The following is a 24,896-nucleotide window of genomic DNA, read 5'->3' on the forward strand; positions in this document are numbered from 1 at the left end:
CAGAAGAAGAAAACCCACAAAATACAATAATGTGGGAAAGAACTGCTCATAGCCAGAGAAGTTATTCAAATCACCAGGAAGTCACACCTGATACTCAAAGCTGCCTGAAGAATAAAAAAGGGAGAGCTCACACTACATCGTCATCTCAGCACAAACCAGGGGGGTTTTACTGTACCTGTTTAGACACCTAGCATCTAACCCTAACCTTGACTGTGAGATCTCAGAAGCAAAGAGTACACTCTTGTCTTTACAAAAAGCAGTTCTACAATTTGGTATTTGGTTGATACTATGTGAGATATATGGATAAACATACCTGTAAATCTAATATCCAAAATATGTTAAAAAAAAATAAGGAAAATTTGCTTGAAACGACTATTTAAACATTATCACCAGTAGCCCAAACACTTCTGTATATCCTCAGGACCTTAGTACAGTCTCCAAAGATTTTTTTTATTTATTGTATAGCCTTTCTGTACTTGAATTTGTTGGGGAAAAATGTCTACAGAAAAAAAAAGATAAATTCTTAAATGCAGCAATGAAATGCAACTATAAGAAATTAAGTTATCAACAAAAAGGAGCCCAGAAGGTGGTCTAAAATATGAGCACTTCAGATTTTTATCAAGACCACTGCAGTATTGAGCCTGAACAGCTGTACACCACCCTGTATCTTAGCTGCATCTTAGCTGTCAACACAGCCATTGCATTGGTTTGCCCTTCTCCATACATGCATCATCTTTGTAGAAGTGGTTAAGTGATAAAGTTTACTTCTGAAATATTCAGAATTCTTCTGTGCATGGGTTTTACAGAAATTGTTTCACAGGTGCAAGAGCTAATCCGAGACATAAAAAGAAACCTTTCACAAAGCTGGAGTGTGATGCTGCCTACACAGCAGTGTTTTCACTCTGTAAAAGCACACCTACCTCTACAATGTCATCATCAAACAGCAACCAAAAGCCATGGCTCTTCACAATGGTGATATAATGTCCACGATTTGGACCACTGCCAGGGGAAAAAGAGATTGAAGATTTATTACTCCTGTGCTTACAAAGGCAGGGCTGCTGCTCTCCCACATGATTCTAGCTATTACTGGCAGAATTAGATTTCCCAGCTTTTAACGTTGTCTAATACTACCTAATAACACTGTTGACATTCTTGGGCTTTACCAAATTGCTTGAATTAAAATTTCTATCTTTGCTACCTGCCAAATACAATATATTCAAAATACACTATTCCGTAAACATTTTAGGTAATCATTCATATATTTCAAAACTGAAATTAAAAGCCAGTCACTTCAATCACTGTTTTGTCACATAATCATCACTGAGTATTGCAAACACTGTTAAAAATTTGATTAAGCACTTATCTGAAATACTTTATTTGTACTTCCCCTGTATCCTGAATGCTTACCTTGAAGGGAAGGAACAAGAAAGTGACTTAAATCAAAGAGGGAAGGATCTACAGAGTAAAGGCAGGCACTGTCCTGAAAAGTTGCCAGCTTGGGATAGGAAACTGCGTGGGTGGGAAAATATAAACTATTAATCTAACCTCAAGTTCTCAGGGAACAATCCAGGGACACAGTGAAAAAAAAAAAAGAAAAGAAAAAAAAAAAAACATTTTTTTCCCCCATCTTTACTTTCTATTTATGATCTATTTAACCCAAGTAATATTTGGGGCTTTAGCCAAAAGAAATTCTCTAGTCCTTCTAGAATTACTGATATATTTAAACACTATACCTGTCACAGAATGAAACTTCTGCTTATAATGACTCAATTAAAAAATAAAATTAAGGCAAAATATTTAAGGCAAATTCTGAAAACGCAAATATTTAGAAAATGAAGTCCATCCTAAGTCTTTGGTAAGCTTCTAGTGAGAATTAGAACCAGAAGAGTCATCAGGCCCCTAAAAGCCCCATGTAAGGCAACAGGCTTGAGAAGAAAAAGCAAAGCCATTTAATCCATTTAAATGATGTTTTAACAATGTAAAGAAACGGCTATAGATAAATGCAGCTATAGGTATAGCAAATTAATGCCTACAGAAGATGACATAGGATGAGATCTTAAAAGTGGTAAAAGCAGGAATAGTACAATTGTACCACAACAAAAATCACCTAGAATTATATAGTGTTGATACTAAATCTGTACAGCATTGATGTGTTGAATATTGTCTTGCTCCTCACAAAGATATTTCCACCATTTGTGTGTGCTGCAGTACTCATTACTTTAAAACTCGCACTTCTAGAAGGCAATCATATTTATTTACTTCCATAACAGCTTTTTTCCTAAATGTGCTTATTTTTACTCCTTGCTTTTAAAAAGCGAATTAAAAAATACAATAGAAATTTTATAGTGTAAATTAAAAAAACAGCAGTACATAGTTGATGCCACGTGGTGGCACCAGCTTCTAAAAAAACAAACCTTCAATGGTTTAACCAGAAGCAACACAGCATCTATAAACTACCATTATTTTTTAAAGCATTTTCCAATATTTGTACTTATCCCACTTTGGCTTCCCTGGAAACCTGGTGGGTTTTTGTTTGTTGTGTTTGGAAGACTGCTCTTACTCTGCTAAACCTCAAAACAACTTTTCTGATTTGCCAGCATATTTGAGGGCTTGTAAACAAGCAAGCCTTAGACTGTGTAGTCTGAAAACAAAATTTAAAACAGTTAAAAAGTGAAAAAGATCCACAAATCATTTTTTTTTTTTTTAATATATTTGGAAAACTAGCTTGGCATGCTCCCATATTGCCAGCCACTATACTATTACAAAATGGCATATGGATGACAGACTCATTTTAAACTTCAAGGGGATGCATTTAAAGTCCAGAAAGCACAAAGGCGTACCTGCCACAGTGAACAACTACAGCCACAAGGTCATACATTCTGTCAGGATTTGTAGCATCTCCTGAAGTGTTAAAGAGCCGGAGCTCCAAGGGAAAGACTACACGGTAGGAAAGTTTGGTGTATCGATGCAGCTGGTCCATGTATTTGAACCTTTTTAAGTGCAGAGCTAGAATCATGGGCAACTTTTTCACTCTCATTCTGAAACAAAAATGGGTTAAACAAAGAAAGAGGTGTTAGCAGATCACCTAAGAACAAAGCTTTGTCCAAAAATAGTCTTAACATGAAGAAGTCTCTTAAAACACATCTAAAATTTTGAGGAAGGCTTTTTTTAAAGGCTGCCTTTCCCATATGTATTCTAGTGAGAATGGGCATCATTTCCTCTGAAAGATTAACTACACAACTGACATCTGAGTGTAGAACAACAATTTGAGTTGAAAACATCAATTTTTCATCATATCAATGGGAAGAAAGGGATGGAATAAATCTGTCCGGGTGTTGCAGCTGCTACCAAGTACAAGGTGAGAAGATTTTTGCACACAGTATTCATAATGAAAGCAGATGGGTGGCTTTGAGCTGATTAATGCTAACTGGGGAAAACATGAATGTCTGGAAACACCAGATATAAGCACTTCTGGGAGGAATACAAAATTAATCTCATTTCTCTCTGATAAGGCTGCCACAAAGTTACCTGGTCCCCCCACTTTTCCTTGCTCCTTTCCCCACCAAACACAGACCAAAACAGTCTTGCATTTTCTTTTTACTGACTTCACAAGGTGCATTCTCTAACAGCTGCCTGCTTTAGAAGAACTTCTAATAGCCGGAGCATTTTAACCTTACCTTTTCTGTGCTTCCTGTTTACTGCGGCACTGCTCACAATAGTATTTATATTCACTGCATAGAGTTTCAGTATTACTAAACCCTCTGTGGAAATGAAAGCGAGAAAAAAAAAAAGTCAGCTAGACAGGGATATTCAGTCAGACCACCAGCTAAAAGTTAACTGCTAATAATGATGAAATAAAAAGCACACACAAGACAAAACCTCTTATTCACATCACTTATATCTCCCAAACACATTTTAGGCCTATTTGTCCCACTCTTGAGCTGTAATATCAATGCTCAGCTAGCAAAATCTGGAAACGATGCCACCAGGTACTAACTGCATACTTTCCACATAGGAGTCAAACGAGATCGGTAGCACACAGCAACAAGGTAATCGTGTTTTGTTTCCAGACAGCCACTCCATGTGGCAGGCATTAAACATCAAACTGTGGCCATTAGCCACTGACTAGGGAAAGTGGATTATCTTTCAGTTCCTAGCAATTATATATCCGTTATCAGCTTCTAAAAAGCTAGCTGCTATACACAACTTGTAGTATCCTAGCAGCTGATAAGCCTCGGATTTGGCAGCCAGCTACGTGGACCAAATTTCTATCAGCAACAAGAACACCCGCCTCAAACAGCAGGACCAGGCAACTGAAGTGCACTGAAAATATTAAACATGAATATATTACGAATCCACACATAATATGTTTAGTTTCGTAAAACCTGACTATATTATGTAACAACTTAAAAACCCCATAAAAGAAAGTGAAACCCAATCTTCCACACCAGCAAGAAATCACCACACTCACTGATTACTAAAAAACACTAAGAAATGAGCAGCAACACCAGTGGAGATGAAATGAACAGCACTCTGAACAGAACATATTTTACCATAAGCTCAAAGCCTTCAACTGTTGCACATAAGAATAAACAAGGCTCTTCCCTCTAACCAAGGGCAGGTTATTTTTTCCATTCACAACTATTTTCATTTACCTTAGACAGTGTGTAATTGATGTATTTTGTTCCACATCAACCGACAGATCCAGAAAGTCCTCATCTTTGCTACTAACCTTGAAAAAAAAAATAAGAAAAAATATTTCATAACAGTTTATAATCTTGCAGATTTCTTTTAACTACTTCTGGAAGGGTGTAATGGTCTCAATGCAAACAGACTACTTTGATTTGAAAAAAAAATACATACACACACACACACACAGGTTCTTTCTTGAAGTAAATTAAAAGTGAAGAAATAATCTGATATACAGCTATAATCCAAAGGGGATTTTTTTTTTCTTTTTTCTTTTAAAAAAAAGCCTTGAGCTTTCAAGACACATTGGCTTACTTCACTGGCAAAACCAAGTTTTTAACCTCTCAGAGTTGGAGAAGCTTTGTATGTATTCTACTCTGCTCTGTAGACCACATACAGTTTTTTGCTGCATTTCTGAGTACAACAGCAACTACTGATAGGAAATGCAGAAACAGTCAGCTGGGTTTTCAATTAAATCCTGGGATGGCTTAGCAGTTAGGAAAACCATCCTTCCATTTGTGGAACAGTCACATTTAGCTTCTAAATTCTTGAGACAGAATCTTATTAATTCCATTTTTAGAGCTTCTATTCACCACATAGCCATAATTTTAGATTTAAAATGCCAAGAGCACTCATTTCAGTTGTAATTACTTCTCTCTTTCTCTCTCCCCATCTGGGTTTTCAGTTTTTAGAAATATTAAATCAGACATGGCACATTGCTAACTACTAATTCCTGGTCTGAAGGTAGTGTGGCTCTTCTAACTCTAGACTTTGACACTTCTTTTTACTCTCAAATAGAGTGGCTATGGACAGTCACCACAAAGCACAGACTTTTAGTTCAAGAACCATCAAATTCAGTTAATCCCAGAGTTAAATAAATAGTGAGGAACTCTCATGTAGAAACATAACAAACTATCAATCACTGACACAAGAAATAACACGAAGACAAAAAGGCAGCTCATATCAGCCAGGTGCAGACTGCCTTGATGGAAACAGGTAGGAATAATAGAAAAAATACTATGCTTTTTCTGAGAAACATACCTTAATGAGTATTGGTTTGAACATAGAGGTGATACAGTCATAAAATAGGCTATGCTCCATATTTTAATAGAGAGAGTGCAATTTCATCTACCCTAATAAATGAAAAAGTGTGCTTAGTATTAGGGAAATTGATCCAGAACCTGTGAAAAATCTAAGAGATTTTGTTTTGTTTTAAACGTACAGCCTCACAGTTAAGACATCTGGTTTCATTGGTTAGTGTTCCTTGGAAGATTTCATGGACCCACGTCAGATCAGTCTTTTCTCCTTCTTCACTCTCAATGCTGCCATTCTGGAGCTTGCCATTCTGCTTCTCCTGCTTTTTCTCTTCTTGCAGTAAGTCAGCAATAGTGTTAAGTAGGTAGTTCAGGAATTCATGTGCATCCTGCTGCATATAATTATCAAACAATTCTGGAAAGGAAGAGACAAAAAAAAAAGTGAAAAAATAAAGACACTTCATAATATCAAGCTACTATGCTTTCAGGAATCAGTAAGTACCCTACTACACGACCCCACAAATTATTTGGGGTTACACTGTAAAGAGTCTTTAAAGAATTGGGCTTTGTTGTCGTAGCAGAGGATGTTAGGTTACCCTCACCTATTCCTCTGGTTGCATGAAACAGATAGAAAGCTGAAAAGTAACATGAAATAAATTTAGTTTGAGCATTTCCTAGAACTGAAGAACAACAACTACTGTTGTTTTGCTTTCCTTTGGGGAAGAAAAGGAATAAAGAAACTCAGATGGATTGCCTTGGGCCATTAGCTCATTAAGTCCAGCATCAAGGGGCAAAAAATCCCCTACTAGTAAGCTTATCTTTTCAAGTTCAAGCAGGGAGGATAAATCAACACACAGAACTTCTCCTCACAAACCAGCCCTGGGAAATAACCACCAGTTCTCATCATAACAACTTTATTGTACCACAAATGTAAGAAAGCAGGATAAGGGTGGTTAAGGCTCCCTACAGACTTTAACTTTGACCGACTCCGTGAGGTCTGTTTAATCACGACAAATTCTAGCAGTGACCTGAAGCATGCTGACTTGCAACAGACTTCTACAGAACACGGTGCCAACATGGAGTAACTGGAGTACTGAGGCTTGTGTAAGCTCTCTGTATTTGTTTCTGTGCTTGCTCAGACCAAGGATACCCAGATAATCCTCTTATGACACAGCACAGTTAATTCTGATATAATCTCTGCCTATGCTACAGAGGTGGCAAAATTCATACCGCAAAGTGGAGTTCAAAAGTATTCCAGAAATCTGCTACAACCTGACAATTTGGACTCACTTAAAAAGGAAACTGCTCCCTTTTTTATATGCTTAGGTATTCGATGCTTAAATCTACATAAAGAATTTATTTATTCATTTACCATTTTCTTTCCTCAATCGGGAAATAAATTTCTTGGGTGGGATGACTCCCACCTTCTTCTTTTGCGTAGCAATACTGTTGAAGAGATCAGAGAGGCATGTCAGGAGGCTTTCCTTCTTTCGAGGCTGCACTTTGTATGCCAAAACTTTTTCCCGAAATGGACGACAAAAATAAAGTGCCTGTAAGACTGAGTTGCAGTAGCAGGTATTGCCGAACTGGTCAAAACAGAACAAAAGGAAAACAAATATTTTCGTGTTAGGTCTGTTAAAAAGTAATAAAAGAAAAGAGGTTACTCAAAGAATGTCACATACTGAAAATGGACAAGTTGCCTGTCAGGGGTCATTTACTGGGGAGCTACTGGTAGGCATGTTCTGAAAGACTCATCCATACATCATCACAACTGGAAGTAGCACTAAAATGAAGAAAACGGTCACAGTGATACTGGGCACCAAAAAAAAAAAAAAAAAAAAAAAAAGCAGGAATGCACTGATGGAAAAAAGCCAATTGAGGGCTCATCATAAAAATCAGACCTTCTGGAGACAGCATATTATTAAGCCTGGTAGGGAAGATCCTGGTGTTACCCATCAGGAGAGGTGCCAATGGTACAGCAGCACAGAGAGTAAACACCAAAAGGCAGAGACAGCATCCCCACATCTCGGCTGTGTTACAGCAACGAGAGCTCAACGCGTGAATTCATGCTTCTGATTTGCCTGTGTCACGTATGCAGATTACTTTTTGGAGATGGTTAGCAAGGTATGTCTGAAGTATTTCCTGTTTACAAGGAAATATGAAAAGTATATGATGCAGGCAAATTCAAGGAGCAGCTGTTTTACATCTGCCCTATCTGAAGGCAGCGTCAGTTTAGAGAAAGGAGGACAGCGATAATGGCTTCCATAGGCAGTGTTCTACATTGCTTAACAAGGAGAAACAAACTGAGATATTAGCATGTCATCTAGAAGAAATACAGCATTTTTTCGAGTTGTTTCTTTGCAATTTATTGTGCAATTATGTTCTACAGTGCTGTCATTTCACAAAAGGGAAACAATTTTTGGTTTGCCAGTCCCAAAATATTCTAGCAGTCAGATTCTGCAGCCCAAAAGCATTGAGAGCAAAATATTAAAATGAACAAAACGAGCACACAAAACCGACTGCAGAATACTGATGATTTTATTATGTACTACTCAGATTATGGCCACTACTGTTCACCAGAATTCAGTGTAATTAATGTAGCACAACGACTGCAAGTTTGCTGACTGAGTGAAACAGAAAATTAAGTTTTAATTCACACTGCTCAAAAGGCTACACCATTACACATACATTAACAATAATTTATACCATATGCAAACATGGAACAACAGTTAAAACTGTTATTGACACGAGGAAAACAAATATATAAGCTGAACAAACATAAATTAGAATGGAACCCAACTCATGCATATGAATGACTTTTAAATCAAACACACAAACAAACATCACACTAACTAAATCTGCATACAATACAAAACAGGCAGGGAAACTACCACAAGCCTGACTAGATACCTCATCTGGAAACAGTAATATATTTGTCCATAATAATTACAGAAAAAGAGAGAGAAGAAAGTAGAAGGTAATCACCTTAAGAAACTGGGAGGTCATGGTGCACCTTACCTCCAAAAAGTTTACAAACACGTAGCTAGTAAGATTTCAGGAGTGTCAAAGAACATGAAGTTAACTGGTTACATGTGTACTGCTTTGATGCTGCCCATATAGTAAAAGAAATATTAGAATCAAACTCCATGGAGGAGTTAAAGAGTCCAAATGCTACTCAAGTAGCCTTAGAAATTGCAGATAGTCAGAACAAGATGCTTTCCAGTAGCCAAAGCTATGTGGTGAAAAATTCACTTAATGGCATGCTTCAGGTTTAAAAAAATCTCCTCGTATAACATATTTCTACTAGTGTTTCAGCTTGCTTTGTTTGCTACAACTTTTACACAACAACATAACACTTCTCTTCCTACAACCAGAGGATGGAGCCTGCTGGAGTTCAAGAAGCATTTGGACAGCGCTCTTGGACACATGGTCTGGTTTCTGAGTGGTCCTGTGTGGAGCCAGGAGTTGGACTTGATGATCTTTGTGGCTCCCTTCCAACTCAGGGTATTCTACGACTATGATTCAATCACTCTTACCTGCTGGTGTTTTAGGTATTTTACAGCATGCCAAGTACATTACAGAAAGGCCATGTGATGCATTTTATTTAAGAAACTCTGACTTCTAAAATGCTAGAATAAAATTCTTCCAGCTTTAAGCAATTCAGTGCCTTGGGAAACTTCTATTATTGATCTACTCTTCTCTGTATTAGAGACAGCTCTCCAAAAATAAACAGTATTACATATCAGTGTTATAATTTTAACTTAAATCAGTCTGCCTTTAGAAGAACAATGTCGTCAGTTCCAACCACCACCATAGTTTTGCTAGAAATTCTGCCCCAAAAAAACAAGAGGGTTGTAGCCATCCCATACATCTTCAAAAGAAAGTCAAAAGAAAAGATAGCATGGCAGCTCTCTATATTCAGGCTGCTGAATATTTCTAGTCCTACAGTCCCATGCAAAGATCAGATACTCCATTTGTGCATATGAAGTCTACTGTGACCTAAAATACAAAGGAAAAATAACCACAAACATCTGGTATTTAAAGCATAAAGGAAATTCAAAGGCTCATTTTAAGACAAGAAACTTTTTAGAATGAAAACTGAGATGAAATTCTAGAACTAAAATAACATATGAGATGAAATTCTAGAACAAAAACAATGTTCCATCCCTCTCACACTTATTTCAGCATTACACAAAATCCCTTTCAGTAGCAGCTGTCAGAAGGAAGAGTTGGAGCCTTCCCCCATACACTTTGCAGCAGTGTTAGCAGTTGTCCGACTGCAGGCGAGCTGGTTCAGCTCCCTGATCCGCAGAGGAAACTACAAAACAATTTTTGGAAAGCCTTGATTGTCCATGGTTTCAACACCTGGTTCTATTTGCAGTGCAACTACATATTTACTAGCACCAAAGTCATAAAACTGCACTCCTTAAAGCGCTCCAATTAATTTCACATCATGAAAGAACTAGAAATAGCTTCGGAAAAAAATCTCTCCAAAACAACAAGCGTGAGAACGATCATCCCTAAGAAACCGACTGCAAGAAATGGAGCACAACAGCATTAGTCATATTTTGTCCTTCTGAACAGAGAATGGATGCGGGCATAATAGCTGTGGTTATTTTTAGAATGCTGTTTTCCCTCTTCATGCTGCTCATCACTCTGCTATTTATGTTACGATTGGAGATGCCTTCCATTTTCTCATTATGGTGCAAACCTCAGAAGCTCTGGAACGGCCATTAACACCATACTTAAGGAGTATAACTCAATGTGTTTAGATGTCTTGGTGTCTGAGAACATAAACTGCCAGAGGCCCACACAGAAGGCAACTAAATGAGTTTCTGATGAGCTGCAGCAAATAATGCTTTAGTAGCTATGCTAACCTTGCTCTGTGCGTCTAAAGATGATCATCTCTGTTTTCAATGAGATGTACCAGAGGTACCTAGATGAGCAGCAAACAGAAGTACGCTTGGGGTTCTAGTGAGCTTTGCCAGAACTATTTTCACACCATGGGTACGATGCCACAGAACCTCCTGCTATTAAGCAGCTTCCTACATTCATTGTAAAAGATGTCACAGGCCCAACAGCTGCCTTTCTCCTCCAGAAGCACTGGCAAGATCAACACCAGTTCTCTCCACAGTTAATTTAGGTAGAAAAGTCCTCCTGCTCAGCAGATCCTAATGAGGTCAGATGTACACAAGCTGATAGATAGAAGAGATAAAGCTTTTTAGAAGGACTCATCGTTACACAAGGCTGTCAAAAAATAAAAGAGCAGTGTTACTACATGTGAGAAGATTACTGGCCAAGTAAATATCATCCATCTGACTATGTACTTGCTTAGAAGAACTGCCACAAATCCCACATGAGCAGGATGCTTTAGAAAAGTAACATTTAAAAACCTCAGGAATCCCACACACCGCAGTATCAGCATAACATCAAACCTCTCTTCTCGAGATGGAGAGAATACAAACAACATACACACTGTAATGACCTTTCTAGCTCAGTACTAAGATTTTATAATTAGAAATGTACCAGGTAGAAAAAATACTCTCACTAATCAATATTTATAATACTTGTTTTTCTGTTTTTAAGACACAATTTATATCTTGGTTAACAACGAGGCACTGCAGGCTGTCGTGTCTGTGCAGAGTCCCCCTTTACATCAGAAGGGCTCAAAATAAAGTTCTAACAGAAGCTTGTTAAATTCCAAATTACGATGCAAATTAAAAAAAAATAGCACTTAAAGCATAGAGCATGCACTTACATTGACCAAGCCGAAGTAATGCTCATTCACAGGGAACTGTTCAGGACCAATCTCTTTCTCCAAAGCAGAGGCATTGGCGCCCTGCAAAGAAACAATATGTTAGAGAAAAAAACAGTAACAAAAAATCCAACAGAACTGATACTACCACCCCAGAAACAAAGAAGCTAGGAAGGAGGTACTTCCATTAAAACTAGCAGCTGGTGTATCCTATGTTCTTGAAAATGAAACCAACACGACGACTTTAATTTATTATTATAAAAGGCACCACACTTTCACTTCAGGATTCTACTTCATCAGCCAGAACTACAGCAGAGCACCATCTGATCTAACAGAAGTTTTTTTTGCATTTGATTTTATTTGAAAATTAACGGCAAGAAAGTTGTTCTCATTTAAGTTTTCCGATTAGTCACCCTGTAGAAATGCCAAATTAAACTTAGCCAAGCATGTACTGTAAAAATAAAGAAACTTGTAACACACGCACAGAATTTTTAAGCCTAGAGGACAGCAACCATACAGGCTACAAATTGCATGAAAGAAAAAATGTCTGTCTGATGTGGACTGCACCTTCATGGAAGAACAACAAGACAATTCCCTTATGGAATCTCCTGGGGGCTGCAGGAGGGAGGGAACTGCATAAATTTTAACTTCCAATGCATGACATACAACTTCACAGCTAACAGTAAATCATTGCTATGTGATCTAGACCTGCATCCGTCAGATGCTGTGTGATCATCAGGACTTTTGATGTTACCTTACGGCCACGTTTAAGGTGCCTGAGTAACTAAGACAGGTATTTTTCACCAAATTCTGTTCTAAACATATTTCAACATGCGTTGAATACTTTGTATACTCCAAAGAGCATACTTCTGAGTATTCATTAGAGCTTTCAATGCTGCTGCAGTTTTTGAAGGTAAGTGTGGCTGTTGATTATTTGTCTCTATCACACATACAGAATTTAAGTCTTCTTTACTGACACTTTCTATCAGAAATACTATTTTTTTTTTCTTCTCTCCCTCCTGATAAGTATTATGGACAGGTGGAGCATGATTAAGATAAGAATGGAAAGAAAAATTTTGTATTTTATGAGACATTCCTCAAACTCAGCTCATTTGGCAGTACTTTGTCACCTTTAATTTAAGGAAGCTGAAGCTTGCCATGTATTTCTGGATATATCCTTGAGTCTCCAGCAATATAATGAGGACAGAACTCGCTATTATAGAGAGGCCCCCAAAATATCACTCCATATCCATGGGGTTTTAATTATTGCACAGAACAAAAACGAAAGCACACCAACATCCAAGTTTCAAGTTTGTTGGTTCCAATTCAAAGTGGTTTATGCATTTCTTCCCATTCCCCCCCGCCTTTTTTTTTTTTTTTTTTACTCCACCAACACCTCACAGCTGAGCTTAGTGGGGACTTGGTGCCTCCCCTCACACCCCACTCCATCCTGTCCCCTGATGCTTCCTGATGGTTGCCCACCAGCCCTCAGCTGCTTCCCAACGCATCTGTAGAGCTGCCTAAGGACTCACCATCCTCCAGGGCAGCATCCAAGCACTTTGGATTCTTGACTTCTGTTTTGCACACCCAAATCACTCCACCTGAAGCTTTCTGCAACCAGGGAGCCTACTGCACAGGTGAGCCATATTAAGGCTTAAATTCAAACTCCTCAGAAAAGCACTCAACAATCACAAATTACAGCCCAGCAAAACACAATTCACCTATTCTCCCTGAAGCTAGCAATGGTTTTTAATTGCTATTTCAAAAATTTCCATTAGCATTCTGCTATTAATATAAGCCTCTGGCAAGTAGAGACTGTATTTAGACCATTAAAGACAATATAGGTTGAAAGAAGATGGAAAGAACAAGAAAAAAAAAACAAACTAAGAAAGACAGAAGAACCTAAGAAATAACTCAGTTTAAGATGAAGAAGGGCAATGCTGTAGTCAGATCTCCCACATCAGATTTACTGGAATTACATACATCAAAAAAGACAGAAAACAAGGAAGACTCAAATTCTGGTACTATAAAAACCACACCAAAACATGGGTGCTGATAGATTTACAAGGCAGGCTCCGTGCATGCAGTGATTACACAGGACGTTTCTGAGGCATCACTGCCAGTTCAGGCAGCTCCTCTCCTGCTTCCCCACACCCATTCCCTGCTCCCAACTACTTTTTCCTTTCTCCCTCCACTATGTGTCCACCCCGAAAAGAAATAGTAGATTAAAAAATACTAGACCTAAGATTTTTTTATCTATCTTTACCTCTACCCTTCCCCTCCTCCCCCCTCCAAATGTTTACTTCTACCTACTGCCCTAAATTGTGACTTTGGTAAGTTAGCTCTAGGAATAGATGAAAAATTAAGGTTTCTGTAGTAAATTGAATGCCTAATTTAAAGTTACTCAGTTGCAGAAACTAAATTAACCCAATGTTTAGTCACAGGGTTTCTGAAGGCTCTTGTCAGATGGCATAGAAAATTAGCACACCAAAATCATGTAAACCAAAACAAGGCTCAGGCTAATTGTGCGGGGAATCAAAATCACAAACTACTCAGACGGCGTTCTGAAGATGTCGATTCACAAATTAAATAATACATAACATACTGGAGAGGCTCTAGAAAACATACATGCCTATCATAGCACGATTAAATTACGCCACTGCAAGCTGCAGTGATTACAGCGATGCAGCACAGGAGTGAGCTCCAACAAAAAAATCACTAACAGACACCAATCAAGTTCTCTTGGCATATAAAAGCTCAGCAAGTACTGTAATAAAATGCAGTTAAATGCACGAGTTTAATGCATGAGATCAGAATTGAGTCCTCAATGCTAGGACAAGACCAACACATCCTATAAAAACCCCAAAAGAACAGCCCTGGGACTTCCAGGAGGCCAGTGAAACGCTCTCAAGGAACTGCTGCTCTGGTTTGGGCAGAGAGAAAACTTCTTGTAGGCAGTAGTTCGGAGAGAACACAGACAACACAAATTTGTAGTCAACACAATCACCCCAAAAGAAGCCATCCCCCTAGTCTAACTGCCGTGGTAATACTGATCTACTGCTGCAACCAGACTCAGCGATGCGAATTCAACACTTCCAACGTGGTGGGAGAGGTGACAACTGCAGTTCCAGCAACCTGAAATGAGGATTTGTAATTTTCTAGAAATTACCACGCCTTAAAATGATGTCTCAGAGGTTGGCTGCACTTTGCCAGAGCTCCCCTGTGCTGTTCACACCGCCGCTGGCACAAGTGGCTGAGCCTAGAGAAGGAGCGAGCTCAGCTTGGCACTAAGAGAGAGGGAAAGCTGCCTGGCCCCTCCAAGCTATCAGCACAATAAATGCTGCCAACAGCAGCCAAGAAAACCCCAGCAGCATACAGACAACAAAACGTTTTCTCCCATAGCTGCAGTCACTTCACTTTGTGGATACTGAATCTTAGAAGAGGGAACTTTCCAGGAATAATTGTGCTCACTGATTTCCATCAGAAAAGATGAGGAATACCCATTTAAAAAAAAAAAAAAAAGTCTCATATGCTGAGATTTAAAGAACCAAACAAAGCACAGGGAGTTGCTAATATTCGAGTTTTTCCCCAATTTTCATACCAGCTTGGTGAGGACAGCACACCAGCAGTAGATATGTGTGACATACGGGGAAGGCAGGATGGAGTACAACTCTTATTTACCCCAAGAGCACAAAAACCTCTCTAAGGCAGGTTTTGGGGAGTTTGGTAGAGCCAAAAGGGATGTGAAAAGCCTAGTTTCAAAAGCCCTTACCTGAGGTAGCTAGCTAGGCAAGGCATCACAAAGGAAGGGATCTTACAGCACAGCTCAAATCTTAACTGCATAATCCCTCAGAACCAGAAGAGAGATCTGTGAAGTCTTCCAACTCAGAAACTGGATCTTTTTTGTTCGGTAGAGCAACCTTAAAGTTTTATACCCAGCCCAACGCACCACGCAAATGAAAAAACACAGAAAAAAAAGACTTCTCTTCTACCCGCCATACACAGGTAGCTTTGGGGCAGAAACAGTTATGAGGCCCAGAGCTGAGGAGCTCCTCTGAGGTTACAGATGAGCAGCAGAACAGCTGGGAATGATTGAACACAGCTGCACAGCACAGAGCTGCACCGCGGTCAGCAGCTGACAAAATCCACATGTCCAGCATCCTCACGGGTCCTACTTCAACTTCCTACTTCTCTTCCTTTTGAGCACTGTTTTCTTTTTAAAGAGTTAAATTCACGTAAGTCCTGCTCCTCTGCAGAACTCAGCTGCAAACAAGTGGATTATTATAGAGCAAACAACATTACGAGTCAAGTTTCTTATCCCGAATTAACAACGTTCACAGGTTGAAGAATTCACACTTCCATTTACAAGTATCTGCTTCTCGCAGCCATGAAGATAACCGTACAGATGTGGGCATGGTTACAAAAGCAGGGCCGTACTATCGCGATAAGCTTGCAAGCAGACCTCCTGAGCACGAAGCAGCTGCTGCCATAGCTTCTGCAAGAAAAGGATCAGAATTAGCACAAGCCCGGGTCAGTATCCTTGCTGTTATTCAGAACTCTTGTCAAAAATAATCAGGTCAACGTCACGCTGCTGCTTGGGCAAACAGGGAGCAGAGAGGCACTGAAGCTGTGAAATGAAGTAGGAAAAAACACAGCAAGTGGATGAAGGGAAAGGGCTATGAGCAGGAAGATCCCACTGCCCCCTCTGCAACACCCTGTGGGTTTGGTGTGGGGAGGCAGAGTAGTTTATGGGATTTCTTGTTGCCAGCTGAGTTGCTCTCAAGGACTAAGCACCCGAGGAGGGCTCAGGCAGCTGTCCTGCACATTTTGGAGGGTGCCGGATTCACATCTGCTTTGAGGGAAGGGTGGAATGTCTTACATTAGCACAACTCACTGGCTATTAGGAACTGGGCCCGTTTCCTAATTGCGGAGATGGCAAACTTATGGAATAGGTTGGAAGAGAGAAGTACAGTAAGAAAAAAAGAAGAAACTATGGTGGAAGAAGAGAAAGTGAAGGCACAAAAAAAACCTTGTTGAGATACTCACTGAAGGCGGCTACTGTGCAAGCAGCATTTCTGACATGCTCTGCATTATGCAGCGTTCTTGAAATTACACAGGAAAAGCCATGTAACAGCAGACTGTCAACGGATTTGTAAGTAGCTTCATTACAAGCTCAACACAAAGGGACAAAAAAGATTTGTCTGCTGTCTTAGAAGGACACAGAAATTTACAGATACCTAAGCAGGCAATGCACTTGCCAAACAACTACAGGTAGTGGTTTTTTAAACGCTAGCACAGATGACGCAGCTTACAGCACAATACAAGAAAGTAAACAGAACCATGAAGCTCTTCTCAGATTTTCAGAAAAATGCAATCAAGAACTTACAGTTTGTTACTTCTTTTACCATAATGAACTTGACAAAACCTATGAGAAATCCAAGTAGATTGTTGCTGAGCTTCTTTAGGGGTGCTCCATCCTTTTAGATGCTTCATTTACAGTTTATTTGGAGTTAGCAGATTTTCAGAAGGGTAACTCCTAAAGCCATCAGTGCACACCTTACTGCTCTCAGAGTTCCTGAAAAAAATCCTGTCTGTATGTTGCATGGTGTTTAAACTGCAGTTTCCTACGCCTGCACGGATCCTTCAACTGCTTTGCTAGCTAAAATATACCGAAGACCAATCTCATCACCAGATTACTTTCAACAAGCTGGAGAGAATCAGTTAATTTAAAGCTCTCCATGCACAACTCCATACAGTCCATGGAAATCTGAAGTCACAGCCTCTCTAAGATAAATTACTTGCTACATATGTATATTTAAGCTCAGTGCAAAACATTGGTTTCGACGTTGTATGCTTTTTATGCAAACCTTTTATCCTTTTCCCATTGCAATTAATATCATTCAGTGCAAACGACATAATTTGCAGCTTAGTTTATGCCCAGAATGCCATTACAGCTGCACGTTCAGAAGCTGCAGAGCACGGCTGGTGTAGCAGCCTGTCGAAACAAACGTGCCTTTAGATGTGCCAGCTTGGGCTCAGCACCACACGAACGCAGCCTCTGGATTGGAACCAGCTGATTCCCACTGAGCACACAGCGTGCACCTGCCTGCAGAGGACATTTCCCTTCAGGAAAGGCAAAAAAAGAGGAAGGGAGCCATGAGAGACTTGAGTATCCAGAACAGATCCGGTGCACGAGTCTTGCTGAAGCCACTAATTACTCATTTGACCCTTTCTTTTTAAGAAATTAGCGCAGAAAAAGACGTGGCATTTGAAAAAAAGGCCAGGAAGTGGCTTTCAAGTTGGGCAGAAAGGCTCCAAGGGGCACCACCGCACAGCCCTCAAGACGACAAAAGCTCATTAAATGAGCTGCATGACTAACGAGTGATTTTTAATGAGCGAACAAACAAAAAGCAATAGGATGAACGAACAAGGCCAGGCCAGCACTACTCTGAACGTTTCAGGGAATAAACCCTCGTGCAGCAATGCATTTCGTGCTCTGCCTGCATCTCCTTTGCCACATTCGCTGTCAGAATGGTTCCAGTCTCAGGACTATTAAAATCACCGTATGGGAGAGCAGAGGAGGGAGCAAACCTGGGGCTGTATTTCTGAAACACTCGATAAAACGTAGAGCCATGATTTTCTAAACGCAGAATTCGATGCTACTTCCCCTTCTTCTGAAACTCCATGGTTGTGTGCAGTGCTGAAGCCAGACGACGAGAGCTGTCAGCTCAGCTACCTCACGCTATGACTTCAGTTTCGAAATGATCCCTTTCCCGCAGCCAGGAGGGCTCACGTCCTCAGCGCAGCAAATTGCGGTAAATTGAACTTTGGATTCCAGCACTTCGCACGCTTATGCAGGCAAACAAGCTGATAATCTTGAAAGGAGCAGGTACGAGGCTGCTGCAGACTTCCTAAACTACACGCCTGTAAATGTTACAGAATTTTCTGAGTCTGCACAAAGTGCACGCGGGGAAGGCTGGCTCTGGAAGGAGTAAAAAGGGAGTAAAGCTTACAGAGCACAGCAGCGTTATGGAGACCGATGGGAAATTACAAAACGCCGTGTTTCAAAACAGATTTACTACCACCAAGTGTTTCAAGCCTTAAGTACGGTTTTAATTAAAGTATTTTTAGGTAAATTAAACCAGAGTGCTTGGTAAATTGTTTCACGTAGATGTTTATGTAATTAGGAGCTGGTCCTGCAAGGTCCACGGGATCTGTGCCTCACTTACTGCGGTACAGCAAGCCATACGTGCTTGCGAAATTCCACAATTTCAGGCTCTTCACAATTAGGCAGCAAAGCCAGGCTCCAGTTAAAAGAGCACACGGGAAGGATGCCGATTAGGGTGAGGAAGTCAGGACTCCAAGCAGTAGTTTCTGTGCCTTTGTAACGCGGTCCTGTAAGCAATTCATTTCTCCCTTCTTAGCCACTGACTCCAAGCTTACCTAAGTGCTCACAGGCAGCTCCCTGAGGTTCCTCCTGACCTTGGGTTTCTCCCCATTGAGTAGGTGACAATTTAGGAGCAGATGCCTTGCCATTACAGCTCTCAGGTATCCGAGGGCCTCCTGGCCCTCTGTAGGAACACGCACAGCCCCACAGGTGCACTCAAAGCCTAGTGCTCACCAGCACCACTCTTTTGTGAGATTCCAGTGAGATTTTAGCACGATCTTCATACATCAAACAGTATTGGAAGAAGCAAGGATGTGGGTGCTGACAGAAGGCTAAACTTCACCTTACAGATTTCTGAGCTGGTCGTCACTTCAGGCACTGCGCACATACAGGTTAAACAGGCACAGATGCATCACAGCTGGAGGAAACAAGGAGACCAGCGGAAGGGCACAGACCTCGGGATAACAGCACAAAATACAGACACGAGGCCCACCAGTGGGTCTGAAGGTGTGCATAACCTCTCCTGCAGCGCTGTGATTAAGTGGACAATGCACTAGGAAAGGAGCTGAGAAGATAAAGTACCAGAAACAAAACACGATGACCTGCAGTGCAGCCCCTTACTTTGGCAACAAGTCCAGGAAGCTTCTGACATCTGTAGGAGCAAATGCCGAAAGTCGTGCACCTTCTAATGTGCAAGCCAGTAAGTGATGTGCGTACACACACAGGCATTCACTGTCTTCAAAGCATCTCTTCTGAATCCTGATTAAAGAACAAAACCGGCAAGATTCTACAGAGCATCTCTTCAACAACCTTCACTCTATTTTAATACCTTTTCCCCAGTATTCATACCTCATTTTTAAATATATAATATATATATTTATTATATATATTATATAATTATATAATATATAATATATATTATATATAATATATAATATTATTTGTTATTATATATTATTATATATATTATATATTATTCATATATAATATATATAATATAATAAATCTATTATATATTTATAATATTAAATATAATAGCTCCTGCAGTACCCATCCTCTGGTGTATTTAATACCTGGTTTCAGTGAACCACGCACTGCCCCCAGGTTTCTCAGTGCTCCATGGCACAACAATTGTGATCTCTCACTTTCCCAGAGATAGTGAAGGCATTAAACCTTAAAGTTTATAAACAACCTGAGATCACAACAGACACCAGGACAGCAGAAAGACTTACTTGTGCGGTAGCTCAGGATTCCTGCACAAAATCCTAAAAAGCCTTCAGAAGAAGAAGGCAGCACACTGCCCACCTGTTGGGCTGTTCGACACAGGCACTCTGCCTGCCAGGCACGGGCTCCCATCTCCGTGCTGCTCCAAGTCCAGGATCTGCAGAACACATCAATAACCACCCCCCGCACACCCAGCCTTAAACTAGAGCACAAGCAGAAGAACCAAAGTGACCTACAAACTACTTTGCAAAGGGTTACACACGCTTTTTCCTTCCCTACGATAAAGCAGGGCATTCTCAAGCTGTGCATTAAGCACAACGATGAGCATTTCTTTCCTTTAACTTAACAAATCAAGAAGCAGAGCACTGCTGGAAACAGAAGTCTGCTGAGCTAGCTCAGCTTCTGTCCTCCCTTCTTTCCACTTCCTCAGTGACCCCTTCCCAGCCATAAATGCCATTTCTCTGTTAAAGCTAAAAGAAACTTCTAAAAATATAGGTGAAGCAGCAGGTAGGCACACGGTGTATATCAATGACACGAAAGCCCTGCTTGAACTGAATAATGTGAATTATTCAGGTGGCAAATGGCAATGTATTGCTTACAAATGAACCAGTCATCCCTTCTCCAGTGCTGAAGTTAATAATTATATCCTCGCTGCACTGATTCAGAGTAGAGCAGAGCTACCACCAATTTGTATACTGGATTTGAGTTCTTCATAAGGCACGTCTTGCTGGTTTAGCAAACAATTAAACACGAATCTAGGGGAAATGTCCCTAACGAGCCTACCAAGAAACACCAATATTTCTGTTAATAGCTTACTGAAGACTTTTCACAAAGTCTGCAGAGGAAAAGCTCAGATCTCTGTGCTTCTTACGTTGCTCGATACTAGCGTTCTGATTTGCTTATACAGAGAAATGGAAAAAAAAAAAAAAAAAAGGTTATTGTCAATGCCACAAAGACCCTGACTGGTGAGCTCAGTTCCACAGCTGGCTGTCACAGCCCTGCAGCACAGCAGGCGCATTCTGGATCAGATGACACAGTCAGACCCATGGAAATTCAGCCCTCCTTCCTCTCTGAGTCAAGAGAGGATTCCCATATGTCCATGACTGCACATATGCCACAGAACTAGAAACATACCGGTTTAAATATACTTTTGAAACAGGAGCTATGCATTTTTCATGAAGCAGAAGGTAAGGGGATAAAAAAAAAGTCTAAACAGTTTCTGTTTATAGTCTTTCTGTTTCATTCTGCCACTTACTTTTGCTGTGACTTACAAAAGAAAATGAAAAACCCTGGAGTACATGACAAAGACAGAGGCCAGGTAATAAAAATTAAGACAAAAGGGCAGAGCAGAGAACCAGAGCTCTAGTTGGTAGCTCTTGGCTATGGATGTGCCCTGCCATATGGTGTCAGCATCCTTACCAAGCGATGAATCACTCCTGAATTACCACGTATTTTCCTGAGAGCTCCAATCTTCGCAACGCCGTAGTTGCCACACGAATGTTACGCAACTGCTGAAAGAGGGACGGTGCTCACACACCGGGCACGCTACGATCAGAAGGCACAGGAGAGGTGATCCGCGCTACAAAAACCTGGGAGTTATTTTAGGGAGGGGGGATCGAACTCAAGTTACAAACATACTGCTGCCTGCTAATGGGGTTGGGCACAGAATTCCATTTTTAAAGAGAGGTTGCAGAATACTGGAGCATCTCAAATGGTAAGTCAGGGACATCAGCCCTTACAGTACTGACTGAGAGGTCTGAGAACAACATAAACCTCCGTTTCAGCTTTCCAGCCCAAAGTTCAGATGATGATGTCCCTGCCTATGGCAGGGGGTTAGGACTACATGATCTTTGAGGCCCCTTCCAACCTAAACCGTTCTACGATGAGAACTGTTGGTGAAAACTGCACGTTTTACTAGCAGCATGTCAAGTACTGCACAGACAGCACAGGTTAGCATAGTTCTCCAGAAAGTAGTTTCCTAAAGAGACTGTGTTAAAGTAACCGAGTGGTTTTTTGAACGAAGGCTTACATTTTTCGTGTTCACGTTGTGACAAGGCAAATGGTATTTTTACTCACTGGACATCGAAGCAGATGCAAATAAAGCAATTCACTTTTAAAACACAGCACCCAGAACCTTACATTTCACATGTTAGCTGAAGAAAAGATAAGAGTGGCATTGCCAGGAAGTTTACCCAAGCCACAAATGCACATAGAACACTTATGCTGAAAAAAATCTGTAACATCTGACAAAACACTGATATCACAAAGTTGCAATATTGGGGTTATAGTCCCAAAGCTGCAACAGGATGAAAACATAATTGCTAGAAATCTTCTCTTGAAGATAAATATTACTTCAGAATGGACATTAACAGGCTACAAGTATCTGCTTCGCTTTCATCTAGTGTCCCAACCAAAATTAAGGTAAGCACGGGTGCAAATATGAGTCCCAGACTGAATATGTATAGTCAAAGTCTCTAAAAACAAATCACAAACACCCAAGTGACTATAGTCAGGTTTGGCTGCATAGTCATAGGAAAATGCACTGCCTTACGTTCACCCTCATAATCTGAGGCTCAGTCAGCTGATCTCAGGAATGCATCCAAAATATTGTATGGGACTGAGTCAATCGCCTGCCTCTGGGGTACGGAGCTCCGCAATGAAGGCGTGATTCAGCTGCCTCTCGTGACCTTAATTTCACCTGTGTTTCTGATGGGCAAGTAGAAGTCCAAGTTGCTTTGGAAAAAGAAAGAAACCTAGTGAAATAAGCGAAGTATGAAGTTCTGGGTGATCTTCTGAAATATTTAAATTGATTTTTTTTTTTTTAACCAGATACTCATTGCCTTAAATTAAATTAAACAAAACAAAACCCTCTTGTTACAAGTATTACTATGAGTCTCCAGACACCGAGCTTTGTAAAACAACACTACAGGTCAGTTCAGATGGATCTGAAGTTAATCAAAACTGGTGGCAGCACCCACATGGAAAGGCAACCCCAAGCCCTTATGCTCTTTGTGCAGGTCAGAAGTCAGTCTTTGCAGCCTTTCTGAGGACACAGCCCCTGCCTGCTTTGCTACTGTTTCAAATAAGATCCAAAACTGAAGTTTGAGGGGGTGGAGCGATGGAGATGGGGGCTGAGAAACACAGAGCCACTAAACCCCACGTCCTCAGCCTGATCTGGTGTCGGATTTTGGCGATCCAGACCCCTACTCCAACCAGTACTGAGACCCCTACGCCGGCCTGTAGTGCTCAAACGCCCCACGCCAGGAATAAATACAAGGTGTTTGGACAGCACATCCCCAGTGAGACCCGACACTGCCCCATGAGCCCCCTGTGCTCAGAGCCGGACAAGCCCCTCTACTTACAGATCACCCCCGTTAACAGCCCCGCGCAGCCCGTCGCTGGGGGTTTCCAGCAGCCCAGCTCCACACTTCCACCCGAAACGCTTACAAACCTTTCAAAACGCTGCAATTCCCACAAAAATAAATAAACAAACGAGCAGGAACGGGGGAGCACCCCGGCCCCCCCTGAGGGCACCCCGGCCCCAGCACCTGCGGCCTCCCCCCCCACACACCCCAACACCGGGGGCTCCCCTTTCCCTCCTCCTTGCCCAGCCCGGGGCCTCGCCACCCCGCAGGCTCGGGAGCGGCGGCCGGGAGCTCGGTGCCCCCGCGGGGCTGACCCACCATGGTACAGATGGAGGCGAGTCTCCGGACCGTCATCAGCGCCTCCATCCGCCCGCCGCCGCCATGTTGCGCCGCCGCCCGACTGACAGCGGCAGCCGGGCCGCGGGTGGCGCGGCCGCCAAATGGGGCCGCCCGTGCGGCGCCCAAGCAGAGCCGGCTGCGCGCCGCCGAGCCCGGCCGCGGGTTCCGCTAAACCACATCGCTGAGTTCAACAGCTAAACGGCTTCTAAAGACCCCCAGGGATGGGGACTCCACCGCTTCCCTGGGCAGCCCCTCCCAATGCCTCACAACCCTCTCAGTAAAGAAGTTCTTCCTAATATCCAACCTAAAACACCCCTGGCGCAACTTCAGCCCATTACCCCTCATCCTGTCACCAGGCATGTGGAAGAATAGACCAACCTCTCTACAGCCTCCTTTAATGTAGTTATAAAAACCGATAAGGTCACCCCTGAGCCTCCTCTTCTCCAGGCTGAACAAGCCCAGCTCCCTCAGCCGCTCCTCGTAGGACTTGTTCTCCAGGCCCCTCACCAGCTTCGTCGCCCTTCTCTGCACCCGCTCAAGCACCTCGATGTCCTTCTTGTAGCGAGGGGCCCAAAACTGAACACAGTACTCGAGGTGCGGCCTCACCAGAGCCGAGTACAGGGGGACGATCACCTCCCTAGCCCTGCTGGTCACACTGTTCCTGATACAAGCCAGGATGCCGTTGGCCTTCTTGGCCACCTGAGCACACTGCCGGCTCATATTCAGCCAACTATCCACCATCACTCCCAGGTCCTTCTCTGCCAGGCAGCTCTCCAACCACTCCTCTCCCAGCCTGTAGCTCTGCTTGGGGTTATTGCGCCCCAAGTGCAGGACCTGGCACTTGGCCTTGTTGAACTTCATACAGTTGACCTCAGCTTGGGAAAGGGCTCCAAAAGGAAGCCCAGCCGTCATCTGGCTGCCAAGGCCACTGCTGAGGCATGTCTCTAAGTGCCACATCCCTAAGTGCCACGTCCACGTCTCTGAAACATCTCTGGGGATGGGGGACTCCGCCACCTCCCTGGGCAGCCCCTTCTAACAGCCCTCTCTGTGAGGAAATTCTTCCTCACACCCAACCTAAACCTCGCCTGGTGCAACCTGAGGAC

The 24,896-nt window shown here is 41.8% G+C and overlaps 1 protein-coding gene across 2 annotated transcripts in view; it reads right to left on the minus strand.

Moving 5' to 3' along the window:
- LOC311213757 (ubiquitin carboxyl-terminal hydrolase 12-like) overlaps nucleotides 1-23,855 on the minus strand; it is a 30,257-nt gene extending 6,402 nt beyond the window's left edge. Inside the window, exons 1-8 of one of the 2 annotated variants that reach the window (XM_084293971.1) lie at nucleotides 23,773-23,855; nucleotides 11,482-11,562; nucleotides 7,096-7,169; nucleotides 5,912-6,138; nucleotides 4,656-4,732; nucleotides 3,678-3,761; nucleotides 2,841-3,038; nucleotides 921-999 (exon numbers count right to left, since the gene is read on the minus strand). In XM_084293971.1, the coding sequence (XP_084150097.1) occupies nucleotides 921-999; nucleotides 2,841-3,038; nucleotides 3,678-3,761; nucleotides 4,656-4,732; nucleotides 5,912-6,138; nucleotides 7,096-7,169; nucleotides 11,482-11,507 (765 nt within the window). In that variant the 5' untranslated portion in view covers nucleotides 11,508-11,562; nucleotides 23,773-23,855. Of the gene's footprint in view, nucleotides 1-920; nucleotides 1,000-2,840; nucleotides 3,039-3,677; nucleotides 3,762-4,655; nucleotides 4,733-5,911; nucleotides 6,139-7,095; nucleotides 7,310-11,481; nucleotides 11,563-23,772 lie in introns of both variants that reach the window. The other variant, XM_084293970.1, reaches the window with a different exon arrangement.
- Nucleotides 23,856-24,896: the final 1,041 nt, after the last annotated feature.

This window comes from Netta rufina, assembly GCF_964035555.1.
Source record: "Netta rufina genome assembly, chromosome: 12".
Classification (NCBI taxonomy): Eukaryota; Metazoa; Chordata; class Aves; order Anseriformes; family Anatidae; genus Netta; species Netta rufina.